The 18,886-nt window shown below is 27.1% G+C and overlaps 1 protein-coding gene across 3 annotated transcripts in view; it reads left to right on the forward strand.

Annotated features, from left to right (window-relative positions):
- LOC101235932 (nuclear pore complex protein Nup85) overlaps positions 1 to 18,886 on the forward strand; it is a 57,264-nt gene that overhangs the window by 5,895 nt on the left and 32,483 nt on the right. For 2 of the 3 annotated variants that reach the window (XM_065812343.1, XM_065812342.1), the window contains 4 exons: positions 9,423 to 9,521; positions 10,485 to 10,539; positions 10,617 to 10,687; positions 10,900 to 10,943. In XM_065812343.1, the coding sequence (XP_065668415.1) occupies positions 9,423 to 9,521; positions 10,485 to 10,539; positions 10,617 to 10,687; positions 10,900 to 10,943 (269 nt within the window). Of the gene's footprint in view, positions 1 to 9,419; positions 9,522 to 10,484; positions 10,540 to 10,616; positions 10,688 to 10,899; positions 10,944 to 18,886 lie in introns of all 3 variants that reach the window. The other variant, XM_065812341.1, reaches the window with a different exon arrangement.

Genomic DNA, 18,886 nt, shown 5'->3' on the forward strand with positions numbered 1-18,886 from the left:
ATCAGTAGTTTGGCTTCTAAAAGCGCCTCTTCAAATAGAACCATCAGGCTTAGTCAACCAAATGGAAAGATGTTGTTTATGAGAAGAGGTATGCTGTGCTGATTTGATATTGTTAATTTAATTTTAAAAAACATTTGAACTTCAATCAAATATTTTAACAGGGCTTAAAAGGGAGAGGCAAAATTAAAGTAAATAAAAAATGCTCCTTCAATATTCTTAATTGATTCTAATTTAATTTACTTAAAAAGTATTCTTATTATATTTTGTTCTAAATTAAATTCTAAAATCTTTATCCAGTTTGATCACTTGATTGATTTTGAACTTTCTATTTTTTTTGTTTAGGTCCATCATCAGCTCAGCAACTCTTTAAAGAACCTCTTACAACAGAAAATATGGTTCAAATACAGCAGAATACTGGACTCTCCAACAATGGAATGCGAAAACTTGGCTCAGCCCTGAATCAAGTTAGTCCTGTAAGATTGGTTGAGCCAAGTTTCCCTCTAAAGTTTACTCAAGCTGGCCAAAAGCTTCATGATCAGTTTATTGTCAGCAGCATAACTCTGGCAGAAAATAAGGAATCATGCCAAGTGGTTCATTGCCAAAGTCTCAGCAGTCTCAGTGATGCCTTTAAACCAGCTCCAAAATTAACAGAATCTGCTATTCTGAAGTTGGGAATTGATGGAGGAGGCTCCTTTCTGAAAGTAAACTTCACTTATATTATTTTGGAGGAGGGTGAAATGCCGCCAAACAGCCCAGTTCAGAAAACTATCAAACTGATGTCTCAACTCTCAACCAAAGCAACAAGTGTAAAGCAACAAATCCTGATAGCACTTGCTATCAGGATTTGTTGCTTTAGCAAACTCCAACTGCTTTCAGAAAAGGAAAATTTTGCTCAAGCTCATGGCTTCATTTAAACACTTACTCTATTCAAGGATGTTTTTGTCACAATTACCACCTTTTTAGGTGGTAATTGTGTATTAGTATACACAATTACCACCTAAAAAGGCTTTTCATAGGGTATTTCATTGATATTAGGACTAATCCCCAAATCTACAAACTGTGGCTCAAGATGGTGAAAAATGTGGAGTAGAATGAGGCTTGACTTAAAATTGAAGAGAAAGAATAAAAGCTTCTAAACTTTTATTCCAGAAAAAATAAAAGCCTAAGCCAAGATGCGCTTTATGCATACATATTATGGATATAAACATTTATGTTTGCTATTTATTTAGATGCTGGCAAACAATATCCTTACATATTTATATAAACTCTTGTATTTATATGGTGTAGTATTTGTTGAAAGAGAAGATGACTAGATGGATGTGTGGTGTGACTCTAACACGGCAATAAAAAATTTTTTATCTTTGTTGTAATGAATGGAACTAGTATATAAATAAAAGTCATATTTTACTAGATTAAAACATATATTAGTGGTTTTACTGTTATTTAGGAGTATATTCCTCACCAACCTAAAACAAAAAAGTTTTAAATGAAAAATTTTTTAAATCAAGAATTAAATAGCAATATTTAACTAGTGAAATGAGGTACTAGCCTGATATTTGGTCCATAGATGAGGTACTCACCTAAAGTTTGGTACATATATGTTGTAGTAACCTGAAATTTTGTACATAGATTAGGTACTAACCTAAAATTTTGTACATAGATAATCTTTTACATAGCTGATTAAAGTATCAGTTTTTTAGAACACCATAAGTGAATGTGGGTTAAACAATAATGGCATATTATTTAGGATATTTTATTAGTCAAAATAGTGATGTCACCTCAATTAATTCTTTTAGCATTTATTTACAACAAAATTAGCTATACATTAGGGTGACAAATAAAGGCATTGAAATTTTTTTTTTCTTTCTTATGCTCTCAACCTTTTATTTGGTTCTATTTAATGAAAAAATGATATTGGAAAGTTTTTGATGCAATGTGTTAATGTTTAGGCGTTGCTCAGCCAGTTTTTTAATTTTGGAAGATTGCTTGAACACAAATTTTCATATTTCTCATCACTTATCACATCTATTCTACTAATTATGTTGAGAATATTATCAATATTTTATTATTTCCTAATCTTATGAGTCATTAAGCATAATACACTTATTTATTTACAGTTATTTTTTTAGCAAATCATTAAATTAAAAATAAGTTGGCCGGAATTCACAAAACCCACTGTAATACTTCATCATCCACTTAAGTTATTGCATTACTATTGTACTACTAAATTAGTGCATCATCTTGTAATTCCAAATGAGTTCATTGTCTTGAATGAAAATACATTTTAAAAACACATAATTTGATAGATATTTTCGAAGTCGATTTACAATGGAGACTAGAAGTCAAATTAAAGTATGGTGTGTTGGTCAAACTATGGCTGTGATCACAGGACAAAAGTTGCCATTTAAAAAGCAAATTTTGCAAACTTATTTTTTCTTTAAAAATAACAACAATGTAAGAAAAAGTATAGGCCGTGTGACAGATCTGGTATATATATATATATATATATATATGTATATATATATATATATATATATATATATATATATATATATATATGTATATATATATATATATATATATATATATATATATATATATATATGTATATATATATATATATATATATATATATATATATATATATATATATATATATATATATATATATATATATATATATATATATATATATATATATTAGGGATATGACTTTTTTGCAACCTACTAGGCCTGTATCGTAATTCAATGAACTTTTATGTAAAAAGAACGAATAGATGTTTCATTTTGACATATTTTGAAAAAAGGTCACCCCAAAACCAAAAAATCGAATTTTCAATAGGTACACTTTTGTACAGTAAATGAATATTAAAGGCTAATATAATTTTGATATACAAGTATTACAAAATTAACAGTATCAAAGCGTCTAGTACAACAATATACATAACTGTCTGTGTCTATAGGCCTACTGTGTTTAGTACATGGGTCACATGATGCTCACGTCTCATAAAGAGTCTAGCGCTTATTACTTAGAATGAATCGAGGTTGCAGTTTGTCTTTCTTTCTGCAGGAAGCATACAGGTCTTGCATCACCTTGATTGCACGTTCAGCTATCTGATTACTTCGTGGTATGTCGATAACGGATGGCTCTTTCTTCCAGTGATTTTTGAATGACTGCAATGCCTTTTTGTAAGGCTTCAATACATCAGATAAATTCTTGAAGTCATTGTCATTGTACTTTTGACTACTAAACCAATGTTCTGCCCACTCATATGAAATGAACCTGCAAACCTTCTCCAAATTCTTTCTCGCTTCAGGCATAAGAATGAACGCCAGAATGGCGAGAATGGCTCTTGAGTTCCATCTGGCATTGCTCATATTAGGAATGTTCTGAAAGTGAATCAGAGGGAAGTTTCTTTGTTCTTCATAGAACCTAAACACTCTTGTTAAATGGTACAAAACTTCATATCGTCTCTCCACCCTGATTTATCAAGAATTTCTACAGTTCCATTCACAAACTTATCCTTCAGTTCATCATACTTATTCAACAGTTCAGACACAAATGGGTATTCAATGTTTGGAGATTTGGTATCACCCCCAAGTTCTTCGTCCATCACCAGACGGAGAATCCTGTCTAGTACGTGATGCTGACAACCGATAAATTGTGGTATTGTGACACCCTTTAATTTAAACATACGTTGCAACTTCACAACAACTCCATTTCTCTTCCCAGTATTGACGTTTGTTGTATCAGTAATGATCATCTTAATTGAATTCCACAAATTGTATTCATCAATAAGTTTGGCAATTTTCAGCTTTGCCATCTTTTAAACGCAGTGCATCAAGTTTCACGTCAGTTCTTTCATTCTGAAGTACAACTACCTGATATTCCTTATCATCTATTCGTTTGCCGTCAAAGTGTAAGGACCACTGTTCCATTTTAAGTTGTTGTATCATTTCTTTTTTTAATTTACCTGCCTCTTTGAATATGGACTTGTAAATTGCTGATTGACTTGGAGTTGGAATATCAATACCTTGTTGTGATAATACATTGCATATTTTAGCAGCTTTCTTTGTGGAAACTCCACTTGATGTAACCATACTTACAGCAAATTTACTTTTGTAGTGCTTTCTAGTTTTTTTCTGAGTGTCCTCATCATCGTCTTTATCACCGTCGTCGTCTTCATCATCTTCACTCTTACTTTTGCAGTTTTCAGATTCAGTACCACTGTCTGTGGTAGACAGGACTTGTGATGTGGAAGGTATTGCTGTTCCAGACTGGACTTTCCTTCTCTTGGAAGGGTGAATGGTTTCTTTACTTGCCACTTGTCCTGTTGAGTACCCCACCTGTCCTTTACTTTCTTTTTGTAGGTGGTATAGACGTTTATCTTCCGAGGATAACCACTGGCCATTCACTTTCGTGATGTCAAATAATGCATTGAGAACATCATATTTTCCACGCTTGACACATTCATCATAGACCTTCAGCACCTTCATAAGCTTTGCTCTTATCACTTGATCAGACACACGTGGAAAATTCAGTTTATTGTCCCACAATTTTGTAATTTCCTTAGAAATTTGGTCTATTCGTTCTTTTCTTCCTTTAACATATGCTCCGAGAAACTGGTATCTTCCTACGATCTGCAATTGAAGTGGTATTCTGGATTTTTCATCGAGTGAATGTTCTTCTACAGCCACGCTTCCTCTTCTTCTGTGTGACTCTTGAAATCTCACCAAATTTTTAGTCCAAGTCTTCTTGTTCTTTGTTACTGTGGTATGACTTTTCTTGTGAGACATCATATAATATTGTTATGACTTTACGGATAGCTGAGCGTAAATATCCGTTTAATAAAGTCGTTTAATTAATAAAATACTTTAACTGTATAGTAATCCAATTATAGTTCGATAATCCAGTCAATGTTGATAACAGTTCGATAATACAGTCCGTATCCTAACGATAATGCTACAACTACTTATACTTCGTACACTTACAGCGTCTTTAGTTCGCTACAGTAGTTCCTTATTAGCTCAGTTACACGCAGAGTACTTCATAGAACTATTCACATTATCAACACTGAGCTCTGACAGCAGCTCGCTTATATAATTATTTAGAGCTTCCAGAATGTTCTACTAAGTTCTATAATCTTCTACAGTCTGTTACAGTCGTCTATATCACCGTGGTAACACAATGACGTCATCACATAACAATTCCAAGTATTTGCCGGCACACGGCCGTTTCGTTGCCATGGTAACGTGTGACGTTATATTTATAAATTCATAACAAAATAATGAAATAAATAGAATTAAGCTGAGAATTAAGCTTAAGATTAAAACATCGGTCAAAAATGAATGTATAAAAATGGTAAATCAAATTTTTATTTTGGGGGTGACCTTTTTTTGTTGCAGAAAGCTATTTGGGCCTTTTTTCATGATTTTAGGTAAAAGTTCATCGATTTATGATACAGGAAACATTTTAATTGAAAAAAAATTAAAAAGTCATATCCCTAATATATATATATATATATATATATATATATATATATATATATATATATATATATATATATATATATATATATATATATATATATATATATATATATATATATATATATATATATATATATAGAAAGTTATTAAATAAAGAAAAGTTTTTAAGTTCTTACAATATATATTGGTTTACTAACTCTAAATATTTACGCTTCAGTGGTGATTCTTACAAACTCATTATCCTTTAATTAAAGTTACTTTTTCTGTTTTAAATACTAATTAAAATTAAAAAGCCCACTTGCTAAACATCATTAGCGATATTATGAAGCAGTTCCGTTTCCTCTTCATAAAGTATTTTAAGTTGATTTCTATCTTTTTAGTTGATTTCTATCTAGTTAATTTAATTTCTACAGTAACAAAATGATTTAATTATTTGATTGTTCATCTTACTAAGAAGAATTGTTTCAAATATGCTAAAATTTTCACGCGAAACTTAAAATTGTTATTAAAAAAATTAACTTTTTTATTCATAAAATAATTTAGCTTATATAAAACTAAAGCTAGCGTTAGTTTTATTAGAATCTTGTTAGTTTTTTCGGGGCCGGGACTATTTGATATTGGATCCCTTTTTATGTGCCACATCGTAAAAATGACTAAAAAAAAGTCTTCTTGACTATTTTGGGGCCCTTAACATTGCGGGGCCTATGACTATAGCTCCCTTTAACCCCAACCCTTCTGTTCAGCACTGGAAATAAGACAAGAGTATATAAATAAAAATTATATTAAACTTTTTATTAAGTAAAAAATTATTTGTTTCCTTATTAAGCAATCGTGAGATGTTTTTTATATAAAAAAATATCACTTAATTTTATAAAAAAACTATAAAAGAGCGATGTTTCGAAAATATTTGTTCTAAACGTAATTTATTTTGCTTTAAGTTTTTTTGCAGTAAAAATTATTTTTTAGATTATTTTTTTTTTGTAATTGTCTCTCATCGGTCCAATTAATCTTTTTTGCATTTTCTTTTTGTTTTTTGAAATGTTCTCAAAACGACTAAAAAATCTGGCCAGCTTTTCGCAACTAAATATTATTCCTGTGGTTAGTTATCGAGAGCGATCGCTCCTGCTTCCCGACCAAGCCTGCATCATAAAAAGCCAATACATTAATAAAAGAACTTATTTGAGTACTTTATTGTTATTTAATTTGTTCTTTATTTTTAATCTTTGAGTTATTCTTAAATAATGTTGAAACCTAAGAATAGATATTTATCCATCACTAGTCTTTCTGTTTATATTGGACCTGGAAAGAAATCGATTTCTAGTGAACTGACTTGAAGAACTAAAGCAAAAGTAAAAGAATAACTTATATTAAAGTTAGAAAGCAGGCATATTCATGTGAAACATCCAGCATGTGCAACCTAAAGTCTCAAATTTTGCTGATTTTTACACTACTTCAAGATTTTAATATATAATGAACGTCCCCAAAATTTTATCGCCTGATTTTTTTTTAAAGATGTTGTCCTGAATAGTTTAAAGCTATTACTAAGAATTGGAGTGTTGTCTTTTCTGAAACAGAAAAAAAAAAAAAAAAACTTGATCAAATCTACTTAAATTTATTATTTATAAAACAAGAATTATAAAAAATCAAAAAAAAAAAAAAGGTGATAACTTGACAGTAATGTAACTGAATCATATCAAATTGTTTCTTTAGTTGTTGTTAACTTGCTGTTTGTCTTTCTTTGATTTTTTAAAAAACTAAAAATTAAAAGAAAAGAAAAAACTAAGAATAAATCTTCTCAAGAGCACATTCAACACAAGTTTGAGTTTGTAAATTAAACACCTTGTTATACTTTTATCTATTGATCATCTAATAAATATTAAATACAAACTAAATGTTATTAAAGTTGCATAACACAACCTTTTGTAGATTTTTTTTGATTTTCATTATTTTTTTCATCATTTAAATATTGTATAGAAGTTCTTTCTAATAAGGCTACACTAAACCAGCTTAACCATCCATAATGGCATATACTTTTTTTAAAGTAGTGTTTTTTGAATTATTTTGGTCATTACTGTGAACAAAATGTTATTTTTTTATTACTATTATTTTATTACCAAATATCAAAGTGTCCTGAGCCGGGGGTAGTCCTTGAAGTAATAAAATCAAATCAAGGTTTAAATCCTGACTACTTAAAGCCTAATGTTTTAAGAATGTTTTTATCTTATGTAACTCAAATTTTCATGACTGTTTACAATAAACAGAATTTATTCAAGTTAAATTAAATATTTATTGTTTTTTTTGTTTTTTTTTGTATTTAAGTGTAAGTAAGGTCCTAATAGTTTCCCTCTAGCTCGGCCTGGTAAGAGTAAGTAATCATTTTTGCAGAAGTTTCTAATTTTTGTAATTTTTGTTTTCTATGATTTAAATCATAATGTTGCAGTTGAATTCTTTTAATTCAAATTCCTTTAACTCGAAAGATCATCAAACAAATTCTTTGGTCCCTTCAGGGTTCAATACTTAAACCCTGAAGGGACCAGATTGAACTCCTACAATTCAAAAACTCAAACATATTTTGACTTAAGGTTTCTAGTTTAACTGTACATCATAATTATGTAAAGTTTACTTTATATTGAAAGCAAGTTTTAAAAATATAATATATAAAGTATGTGTATCTATATATATATATATATATATATATATATATATATATATATATATATATATATATATATATATATATATATATATATATATATATATATATAGACACATATATACACAGGCTTTGTTTTAAATAAAAAAATTCTGAACGCAATAGCCTAATGTGAATTTGACGTCATAAAATTCTCTTTATTTTTTAATTTTTTCAAGACATAAACTTTTTTAAATTACTACAATAATATTAATTACTGCAAAACGAGTTGCATGTTATTCAATGTCTTTTTTATTATTACTATAAGGGAATGTTTATTTTCTTTTATTTTTTTTAACATTAAATAATAAAATTTTAAATTACATTTTTAAAAATGTTTTTAAAATTGTAACATTTTTAAAAATGTAATTTAACATTTGCATAAATGAATTAAAATATGTTAAATTTTTGAATTTTTATATGATTGTTTCTAAAATTTCTAATTGTGGCTTTGCAACTACAAATGATTTTTTATTTTAAAAAAATTAGAGAGTAACAAATAAAAAAAATTAGCAAGTAACAAATAAAAAAAATTAGCAAGTAACAAATAAAATTGCATTACTTTATTTACTTTATTTATTAAAAGTTTATTAATTTTCTTGATTTTGTTGAAAATGCAAAGATTATTTTTCCAAACAAATTTTAATAAACTTAAACATATTTTTTAAACCAAATTTAAACTATATTTATTTTAAATCTAAATTAAATTATATATTTTTTTTATCAAAATAAAATTATATTTTTTTATTAAATTAGTTTTAACTTAAATCATATATTTTTTATCAGAATTAAATTATATTATTATGATCTTTGCTTCAAGCTTAAAGTATTAGTGTTTTTGAAGCAAAAAAATCAACTATTACAATAAAATAGAAACAAAAAATGTTTTTTTCATTAGTAAATAGGGCTTATATCTAATATAATTGACATTCAAATTTAGTAACAAATATTTATATAATTACATAAACATCATTTAAACGTTTTTTAAAAAATTAATTACTACTTATATCTTACTACTTTTAGAATAATTTAAAAGTTAAAAAATGATAAAAAGTCGCTTAACTAAAATTGCTTACTGAGAATTTACTTAAAATACTGCACACGTAAATCGCTCTACTTGTAACACTTTAAAACAAGGCCTGATACACAAACTGAGCATCTGATCTTTTTTTTTCAACTTAATTTAGTTTTACGCATTTTTTCAGCAAAAATTAATTTGTGAATTTATATTTTAAAGCAGATTTTTCAACAAATGATTCACAGATGATGCGTGAAATCCACTGGAGTGCACAGAGTTCACAAAATTCTATCAATAGAAAACTATTCAACGAGACTCGTGGTATTTATATTTGAATTAACAAGTAAATCTCTAATATAATGTTATTTTTAATATAAAGTTTACATGCATTTAAGCATTGAAGTTTAAAGTTATATTTAAGTTATAAGAATATCTATTTTTATTAATGGTTGTGGCTTTTACAAATAGTATCATTACCCGGTTAACATTATATAAAGTTTCTTTTGCAATTTCTGACATAAATTAAAGTAACTTATATTAAAAAACAGTAAAGTATTTTCTAACAGTAAAATATTTTTTGTAAATCAAATGGAAAACATTTTTTTTTTTTTATAAGTTTTGTTAGGATGAAGACAAATAGCAACCAATAATTTATTTTTCAGAAAATACAACTTAGTTAAACTTCAAAATTTGCTATAAAACTAGTTAGAAGCGAGTGTTTTACAAAGGAAGGTACAGCTCTTACAAGTTCTTTGCTCGATAACATAAAACATCTCGTAAAAAAAGATGTTGATATCAATCAAATTTTGATTGACAAGTGTAAGTTAAACTTAGATAAAATTAGATCAAGAATAAAGATTATTAGTGAAGATTATTATTAGTGAAGATTATTTGACTCAGATGAAAAAACTCAATTAATTTAGAACTAATTTGATTAACAGTACAATACCTTATATTATTTCTACAGGCTTAGTTCTTGCTACTGTAGCGTTCAGTGTTTTACAAGAACATAGCAGTATGGAGAATGTACAAGCTTCTTGATAATATTGTTGTTAATACTGGGCCAATAAATTGCTTAGTGGTAAAATTAAAAGAGTACTTAAAAAGAAAGTTACACCTAATTGGATGCACACTACATTAAACTTCTGTTAAGAGCTTTTTTAAAAAAAAAAAAATGATGGTACAATTGGGCTAAGGAGCTACTTAGTAGGCTACTTGGCATGTAGTTTTATTTACATACTTCTAAATGAAAAAACTTGAAAATTTTTTTTAATTTTGTTGTAGAAATATTCCTAAGTTTGCAAGAAAGTTGTGAAGAAGAAAAACCAACATTAGATGTGTGAGTTTTTATTTTGTTTTTAAGAGTAAAATTATTGAAAAATCAGGGTTTTTTAGGAAATTTTTTGATTTATTTAGTTTGCTGAAAATAAGCCACCAGTATAGAGCTGTTATTCAGTCATGTGTTGTAAAATTAAGAGAAAAAATAAGTAAGTTAATGTTGTTGTTGTTAATTCTCACCATGGTTATGATCACAATGATCATAACCATTATTTTAAGATGATCAGATGATGACTATCATCATAATGATGATGATTATGGTTATAATGATGCAATGTGTTTCTTGCTAATAAACTTATTACATAAACATTTGTTTGTTACTAATAGTTTAAAAATTTTTAAAAACATCTTTTGTCTTTAGAACTAGAAAGAGATAAAGTGATTTCTGAAGATATGAAAACACAGGTTTGAGATCATCCATAAATTACGCAACACTAAATTTCACTAATAAACAAAACAAAAAAGATCAAAAATTTTCCTTCGCAGAACCTTTAGTTATAAAATATAATTTAAAATCAAAAGAACTCATTAAGGTCTGTAAAAATTGCCACGTAAAAGAGCTTAAGATCTCCTACTTCTGTTTTTTAAATAAATTTAGGGTTGCATAATTTATGGGTGATCCCTTTATTAAAAAATATAGTTTACTTGTAGCTAATACTTTACTTAAAACCTTTTGTGCAAACTAAAAAGTATTAATCATTTTAAAAACTTATTTATTGAAACATTAAATATTTATTATACCTATTTATTATATAAAAGAATTTTAAAAATTTATTATTTAGTTAGCATTAAAGTCAAAAAAAATTTTTTAGTTGTAAATATTTGAGCTTTTAGTTGTAAATATTTAGTTGTAAATATTTGAGCAATTACATATATATAAAATTTAAATGTAAAAATAAAAGTTATAAAAATACAAAAATATAAAAATTAAATTTATAAAGTTATAAAAATACAAATATAAAAATTTAGTTGTAAATATTTGAGGAATTACATATATATAACAATAGAATTAAATAAATTTTGATTGCATTGTAATGGTCAATGTTGGTAGTTAAAAAAACTCTTAATATAATAATGGTTGCCTCATTAAGAATTAGTATAAACAAAATTGAGTGAATTAGTATAAACAAAAATAAAAATTTTATAAATAAAATCTAATATTCATAACATCTACATGCAAATTTCTTATGAGTTTACTCATTTAGATACTCATTTAGATACTTATCTAGCTATAATTGAAACCCGTGTTTATTATTATGAAACAGTTAGAGTCAACACCAGGGGTAGATTTTGTCCATGACTGTGTTTAGCATAAAAAAGCTGAGGGTATAATCAGAGCTGATCAGCTGATACTTATTAAATGTTGATCAATTTTTGTGTCTATTACACTTCTTATTATCAAAAAAAATTTGCAAACTTATTATTGAAAAAATAAAATTTAATGTATTAATAAACGTTATTTAATTAAGTTATTTATGTTAATACTACCATTATTTGAAAATTAAAGAGAAATTTTTTTATGATGCAGGATGCTTATTAGTAAACTAAACACTTTTATGCAAGATAAATTTGTTACTTTTGAGGCTGTTGTTAACACAAAACTTTTTTGTTTTGTAAATATAACTTGTTATTGACACATTCTTAACAAGATTATTATATTAACAATTTTTAAGTTAAAATTTATGAAAAACTTAGTTACAAAGGATGTAGATTGACATATTTTTAATGTTTTATTTTTAAAAAGACAAAAAGGAACTGTAATATATATAGTAATATTTTAAATGTATAATAACATAAATATAATTGGGTTTTTAATAATTATTTGATTATTGAATTGTAATTGTTATCAGCTCAACAGAGCAAAAATTTACAGAACAATTAATTAAGTTGGTGTTGTCTTAAAGTGACCTATGCAAATTTTGACCGTAGTTGATTAAAACCATGTCACCCAACACATTACATGTAAAGACACATCTGGTTGACCTTCAGCAGACTGTTAAAATTGTGATATTGAAATATAAGCAAATTGTAGATTGCTTGACTATTCCTTCTTGCGTTGCTCTTATTTGGAAAAATTTTAATATTTTCTTTAAGAAAGCATCCTGTGCTCGTATATTATCTGTAGCAAGTAATCAAGTGATGAAGCAAAATCACAAAGTATGAATATTTCAACCAGTTACTGTATTTAACAAGCCACAAAGATAAAATTTGTAACTTTTTTATTCTGTCAGATATTTGAACACTTAGTGATTTTATTCTGTTTTATTTTACCTTTGTATTAGTGATCACAATAAACAGTTAATTTCATATTTTTTTAAGTAATTAAATTAAATAATTACTTAAAAACAATGAAATAAAAAGAAAAAAAGTAATTTGCCAAAGTTTTGATTTACAGATTAGCAAGTCAAAAGTATTAAATTAAAGGATGCAGTGAAATAATTTTGCATTATTTGTTACATTATCCATTAAATAAAAATAAAAATAAAATCATGCTAAAAATAAAATCATAATTTTTAAAGATTTTACAATGTTATCTTATCCTATAACTTGTTATCTTTTCTTATAACTTGTTATCTTTTCTTATAACTTGTTATCTTATTCTATAACTTGTTACTTTATACTTAATTAAATGTCCAATTTTAGAATTTTATACCTGTCATTAAACTTTATTACTTGATTTTGAAGCTCGATATTCTGACTTTGTGTTAAACAGTGTTTAACACAATTAAGAATATTGAGCTCCAGAAGCTCCTGCTCTGTCTGAAATACCATTGCAATCAAAGGTTGCTGACATTGAAAATATGGGGAACTAATTATGTCAATCAAAGAAACATCAGAAACAATGCCCTGATATAATTTTCATCTTCATCACTTTCAGCTGAAGGTTGCCTTGCGATATCACCAAATATAGGTGTAATCAAGATTGCTATACTTATTTCTACAGTGCTGCTACATGGAACTTCATCACTTCATGGCAAGTTTATTTGATATAAGTTTACAGATGCACATTGCTGATGCACATCAACTTGAGAGTTTTCTGATTTTGGATGAAATCTTGCTTTGCAGGAAAAGGTTAATATAATACACTTTAAAAACATAAAGTTAACAGGTATTATAAGATGTTTTATTTATATGTATTTTTGTTTGAAATTTAATGGCTTTTGTGCTATGTTATGCAATTGAATAAATATTATTCTTTCCATTGCACAGTGGGCCAGAATTTTTTTTCCGTGGCCTAAAGTCCCAAAAAAAGTCATATCTTCTAAATTTTTTTTTTATTTTATTACTAAAACATAGGTGCTTTAACTCTACTCAAAAATGTATCCGTATAATTACTAAAGATGAAACAAGCTTGCTAGAACCATTCATAATGGCTTTAAAATTGTCAAATTTTCGCAAATTTTTTTTTTTTCAAAAATACTTATCCTCAAAATCTACATAACTTTTTTCAATTAAAAAAGCTTTGGACTATTTTTATTTTAAATAAACATATTAACTTAGTGCTTATAAAAAGTATATGTTTTAGTTATATATTTGTATTTAATTTATTCATAATATGTCTTAGAATTGTTGGCATTTTAAAGGTGTTTTTCTAAATTTCCTCATCTTCCTTTTTCTAAATGCCACTCAAAGATTGTTTGATTTTCTGATTTTTGTATTAACTAAACGGCAGTTATTGTTCACAAAGAAACCCAGCTGTGATCATGTATTCTTTATGATATATTTTTTAGTTCAAAATCAATGACTTTTTTTGCTTTTATAAAAAGACCAGTTTAAAGTTAAGATATTTGTTTAAGGAATATAGTTTTTTTTTTTTTTTTAATTTTATTTAACACATTGAATTTGAAGTTTATATGATATTATATGATTATATAAAGTCTAATTAGTTGATAATTGCAGCGATTTGATTGCAATTATGTTCTGAAAGTAATAAAATTATTTGTATAAATTTACACTAAATTATAGATATTTAAATTTTCTCTTGAAGTAGCATTATTAAAACTCTTATCTTATAAATAATCAAGTTATCTTATAAAAATGTTTAATAACATAACTCGACTTGAAGTATTTGAAAAAACTAAAGACACTATTTCATCACAATTTACGTTGTGATGAAATAGTGTCTTTAATTTTTCAACATAATAGTATGCTCAAAAACGAAATCCATTAATTTAAATGATGATTTTACTCGTTTTGAAAAAGCTCTTCTCGAATTTGTATACAAATGCCAAAACTTAGCAAAAATATTTTCGAAATAAGAGCAAATTTTTAAGTGGCGAGTCATTTTGGCTTAATAATAAAATTTTGCCTTTAATTATTAAGCAACATAGCGAACAATCATCACAAACCGTCGATTTAAATGTTTCTTGTTTAAATGAACAGTCATTTGGGAGACCATGTTAGAAATACGCATTCATATTGTTAGTAAAATGTGCATCCATATTGTTAGTAAATCACAACCATGATAAAATCTTACAAGCAGCAGAAATGGGGTTAAAAAAGAAAAAGCGATATAGTTTGCTGTACGTATTAAAAGTATGTTTATCGAATACAGATTCGGCAAATGAAATAAAATGTTTTATTCAGGACAAAAACAAGCAAATTGTACCAAATACGCTACTAGAGGGATTAGCATTAATGAAAGCTATGAATTTATCAAAGACACAATATCAAGTTATGCGAAACAACTCAATTAAGTGTAATACAAATATATATCCTACATATAACAACATTTGCGACGAAAAAAAAAGTGTTATCCTAATGGTATTTATATGGCTCGAATCCTGTATAGGAATGACTTTATATTGCAAATGGGGCTTCGACTTACAAGTAGCCAAAAGCAGTATAAACAAAGATTTTCCGTCTAAAAAAACAACAATGATGAATGTAATGGTTTAATGTCTGATCAAATTTTGTTTTCTACTTGCCTAGTGCCACTTAATTTATCCTATGGTATTATGACAATTTGGGAAAATCAAGTGCCTTCTTCAGCGCGATTCTGCCGCCCACTAAGAATTCAGTATATTGCTGAAAACCCTTTAGTTTTAAGAGAAGAAAAAAAAATACTTTGACAAGCAAATCAATTTGCTTGAGGAGAGTACAATGATTATTGATGTAGAAATAATGAAACCAGAAGCTAAAAAGAAGCTTGTAATTGAAGTAAGCTTCGATCTTAAGCTTACAATGATTGATGGAAAAGCAGTTAATGCAATTAGTGACAACAAATCGGCTAAAATTTGTAATATTTGCAAATGTATTCCAAGATCAATGAACAACTTAGGTAATGCTCTGATCCGTTCAACGGATTCGCAAAGCTTAGAGCTTAGGTTATTGTCATTACATGCGTGGATTCGGTGTTTCGAGTGTATTCTACCTATAAGTTATAGGCTTGATAATAAAGAGTGGCAAATATGTGGACCTGAAAATATAAAATTAGCAGCTGTAAAAAAAATGTTTGTTCAGCGTGAGTTTGCAAAAATTGGCCTTATTGTTGATATGCCTCTTCAAGGTGGATCTGGGACAACAAATGATGGCCATACTGCTCGTCGTGCTTTACGTCAGCATGCAGAGTTTTCGCGTATAACAGGAGTCAAGAAAGATTTAATCTACAGGCTATTATACTATCAGTCATTAATTTGAATAAAAAAATTAACATAGCCAAATATGAAAAATAATGTTTGGAAACAGCAAATATATTTGTTCGAGAGTACTCATGGTTTTACATGTCAGCCTCAGTACACAAACTACTCATTCATAGTAGTCTGACAATATCTAGATTTATGCTACCAATTGGAATTTACTCTGAAGAGGCAATTGAAGCTCGGAATAAAGATAATAAAAATATTCGCTTACATCACACTCATAAATTTAATCAAAAAGCTACAATGACGAACCAATTCAATTATTTAATGCTTTCGAGTGACCCAATTCTTTCATCTCTAAACTATGCAAAATCAAAATTTAAACATAAAAAAATAAACCTAGAAGGAGACACAATTGATCTTCTTTTTCAAGTAACTGAAAAGGAAAATACAAATGATGCTAATGATGATATACATGCGAATGAAGAATATAATGAGTTGGATGAGGATGATGATTTTGATGATAGAAATAGAACAATCACATTATTGGATCATCTGAAAATGAAAACACTGATTTGCCATTTTATTACTATGCTGACTTTGAATTTACTGACTAAAATTTTATTTATATTATTTTTACCTTTTGATTTAAACGAAATTATTATGTGCACTTATTTGTAAAATAGGACTAAACTTTTAACCTTGAGCCATAAAAAATAAATTCTCAGTTTTAAATATTTATTTAATATTAACAATATAAAATATAGTTAGTGTAGTTTACTAAAAGTCTATATGCAGGATGTTAGTGACTAATAGTTTAACTGTATTTTAACATTTACAGTATATGCAAGAGTCTAACTTCAATTTTCTTACAGTGTCTACATTAATTTTTTATGCTTAAGGCTTTTTTAAGTTTTTAACGTTACAATTTTTTAATCAAATTGCTGCATTATCGACTACTTAGTCTTCATATAATCATATGATATCATATAAACTTCAAATTTCCAAACAAATAAGTTTTCACGTCACAATGCGTTGTAAAGTAAAAATTAAATTAGTCTAAAATCTTGAATTTTCAAAATCGAATTTAAGAGTAAATTATAGCTAGTTGCAGCTGATTTTATTTAGTAGTATTAAACAACCTTTATACTTCCTAAATATCATTAATTCCAATTTCAAGAGAACAGCATTTGGTTGGAATCGAATACTTAAATATTTGATTTTTATGTATTTATAGTGTAATGAATTTCTTTTTTTTTTTCCTTTGTTGAAAACATTAAAATAATAACAAAAAAGTTTATTTAAACAATAACAGTTCGATGTGTTGAATAAAATTTAAAAAAAAAAAAACTATATTCCTTAAACAAATGTCTTAACTTTAAACTGATCTTTTTATAAAAGCAAAAAAAGTCGTCGATTTTGAACTTAAAAATATATCATTAAGAATACATGGTCGCAGCTGGGTTTATTTTTTGAACAACAACTGCCGTATAGTAAATACAAAAATCAGAAAATCAAACAATCTTTGAGTGGCATTTAGAAAAAGGAAGATAAGGAAATTTAGAAAAACACCTTTAAAATGCCAACAATTCTAAGACATATTATGAATAAATTAAATACAAATATATAACTAAAACATATACTTTTTATAAGCACTAAGTTAATATGTTTATTTAAAATAAAAATAGTCCAAAGCTTTTTTAATTGAAAAAAGTTATGTAGATTTTGAGGATAAGTATTTTTGAAAAAAAAAATTTGCGAAAATTTGACAATTTTAAAGCCATTATGAATGGTTCTAGCAAGCTTGCCTTCATCTCTAGTAATTATATGGATACATTTTTGAGTAGAGTTAAAGCACCTATGTTTCAATAATAAAATAAAAAAAAGTTTAGAAGATATGACTTTTTTGGGACTTTAGGCCACAGAAAAAAAATTCTGGCCCACTTTGGATTGAATTGATTTGACACTCTTTCCCTCCATTCAATTGTGCATGCAAAATGCATACTCATTCAAACCATTGTACTCCATAAGAAAAGATCATAAAAAATTAATAAAATGTCCTATGGCTTGCTCTAAATTTTTATAACTGATGATATCTTTGCAATGTGGTGGTAAAAAAACAAACATTTTAAATAACTTTGGGGTCCTTGGAAGAGCTTATGACATTTAACGTTAAATATTTAACCAACATAAAGGTGAAACAAAACTAAATAAAATGACATACTAAATGCTCAAACTGCTGGTGGAATAAACAAGTTATGAATTTTTTATTAATATTGTCTTTGTGACATTTGTAAAATATGGAAACTGGTTGAAATATTTAAGTATTCATCAAATAGGAACACAATTATGATGACCTATGTGGAATTCTTACACAGCAGTTCTTTCATATAGTATTCAACAGGGCATTGTACTTTTTGATTTATTCTTTAGTTATAGAGTTGAGAGAGAATTGTAACCACAACTAAAAGTAGCCTCTTTGACTGCAGTGACCTTCATGGCCTTGGGGAGGTGAATTAAAATTAAAAAAACTTTTAATTGCTATTACATATCAATTATTTAATTTTATATTTTCACCTATGCTTTCACTGCACCCTATTAAACATATTTCTCTTATTTAAAATTTTATAAAAAGTTTATATGAAAATATTTTGTGTATTCTTTTAAAGCAGATTTTTTTAAAACTAATTCACTTCTGACAAGGTTGCAGAGCAACCACTATTTAAATTAGAAGTTGTCAGAGAACAAAGCATTGATGTGCGAGAA

The sequence above is a fragment of the Hydra vulgaris genome, chromosome 12, assembly GCF_038396675.1.
Source record: "Hydra vulgaris chromosome 12, alternate assembly HydraT2T_AEP".
NCBI lineage: Eukaryota > Metazoa > Cnidaria > Hydrozoa > Anthoathecata > Hydridae > Hydra > Hydra vulgaris.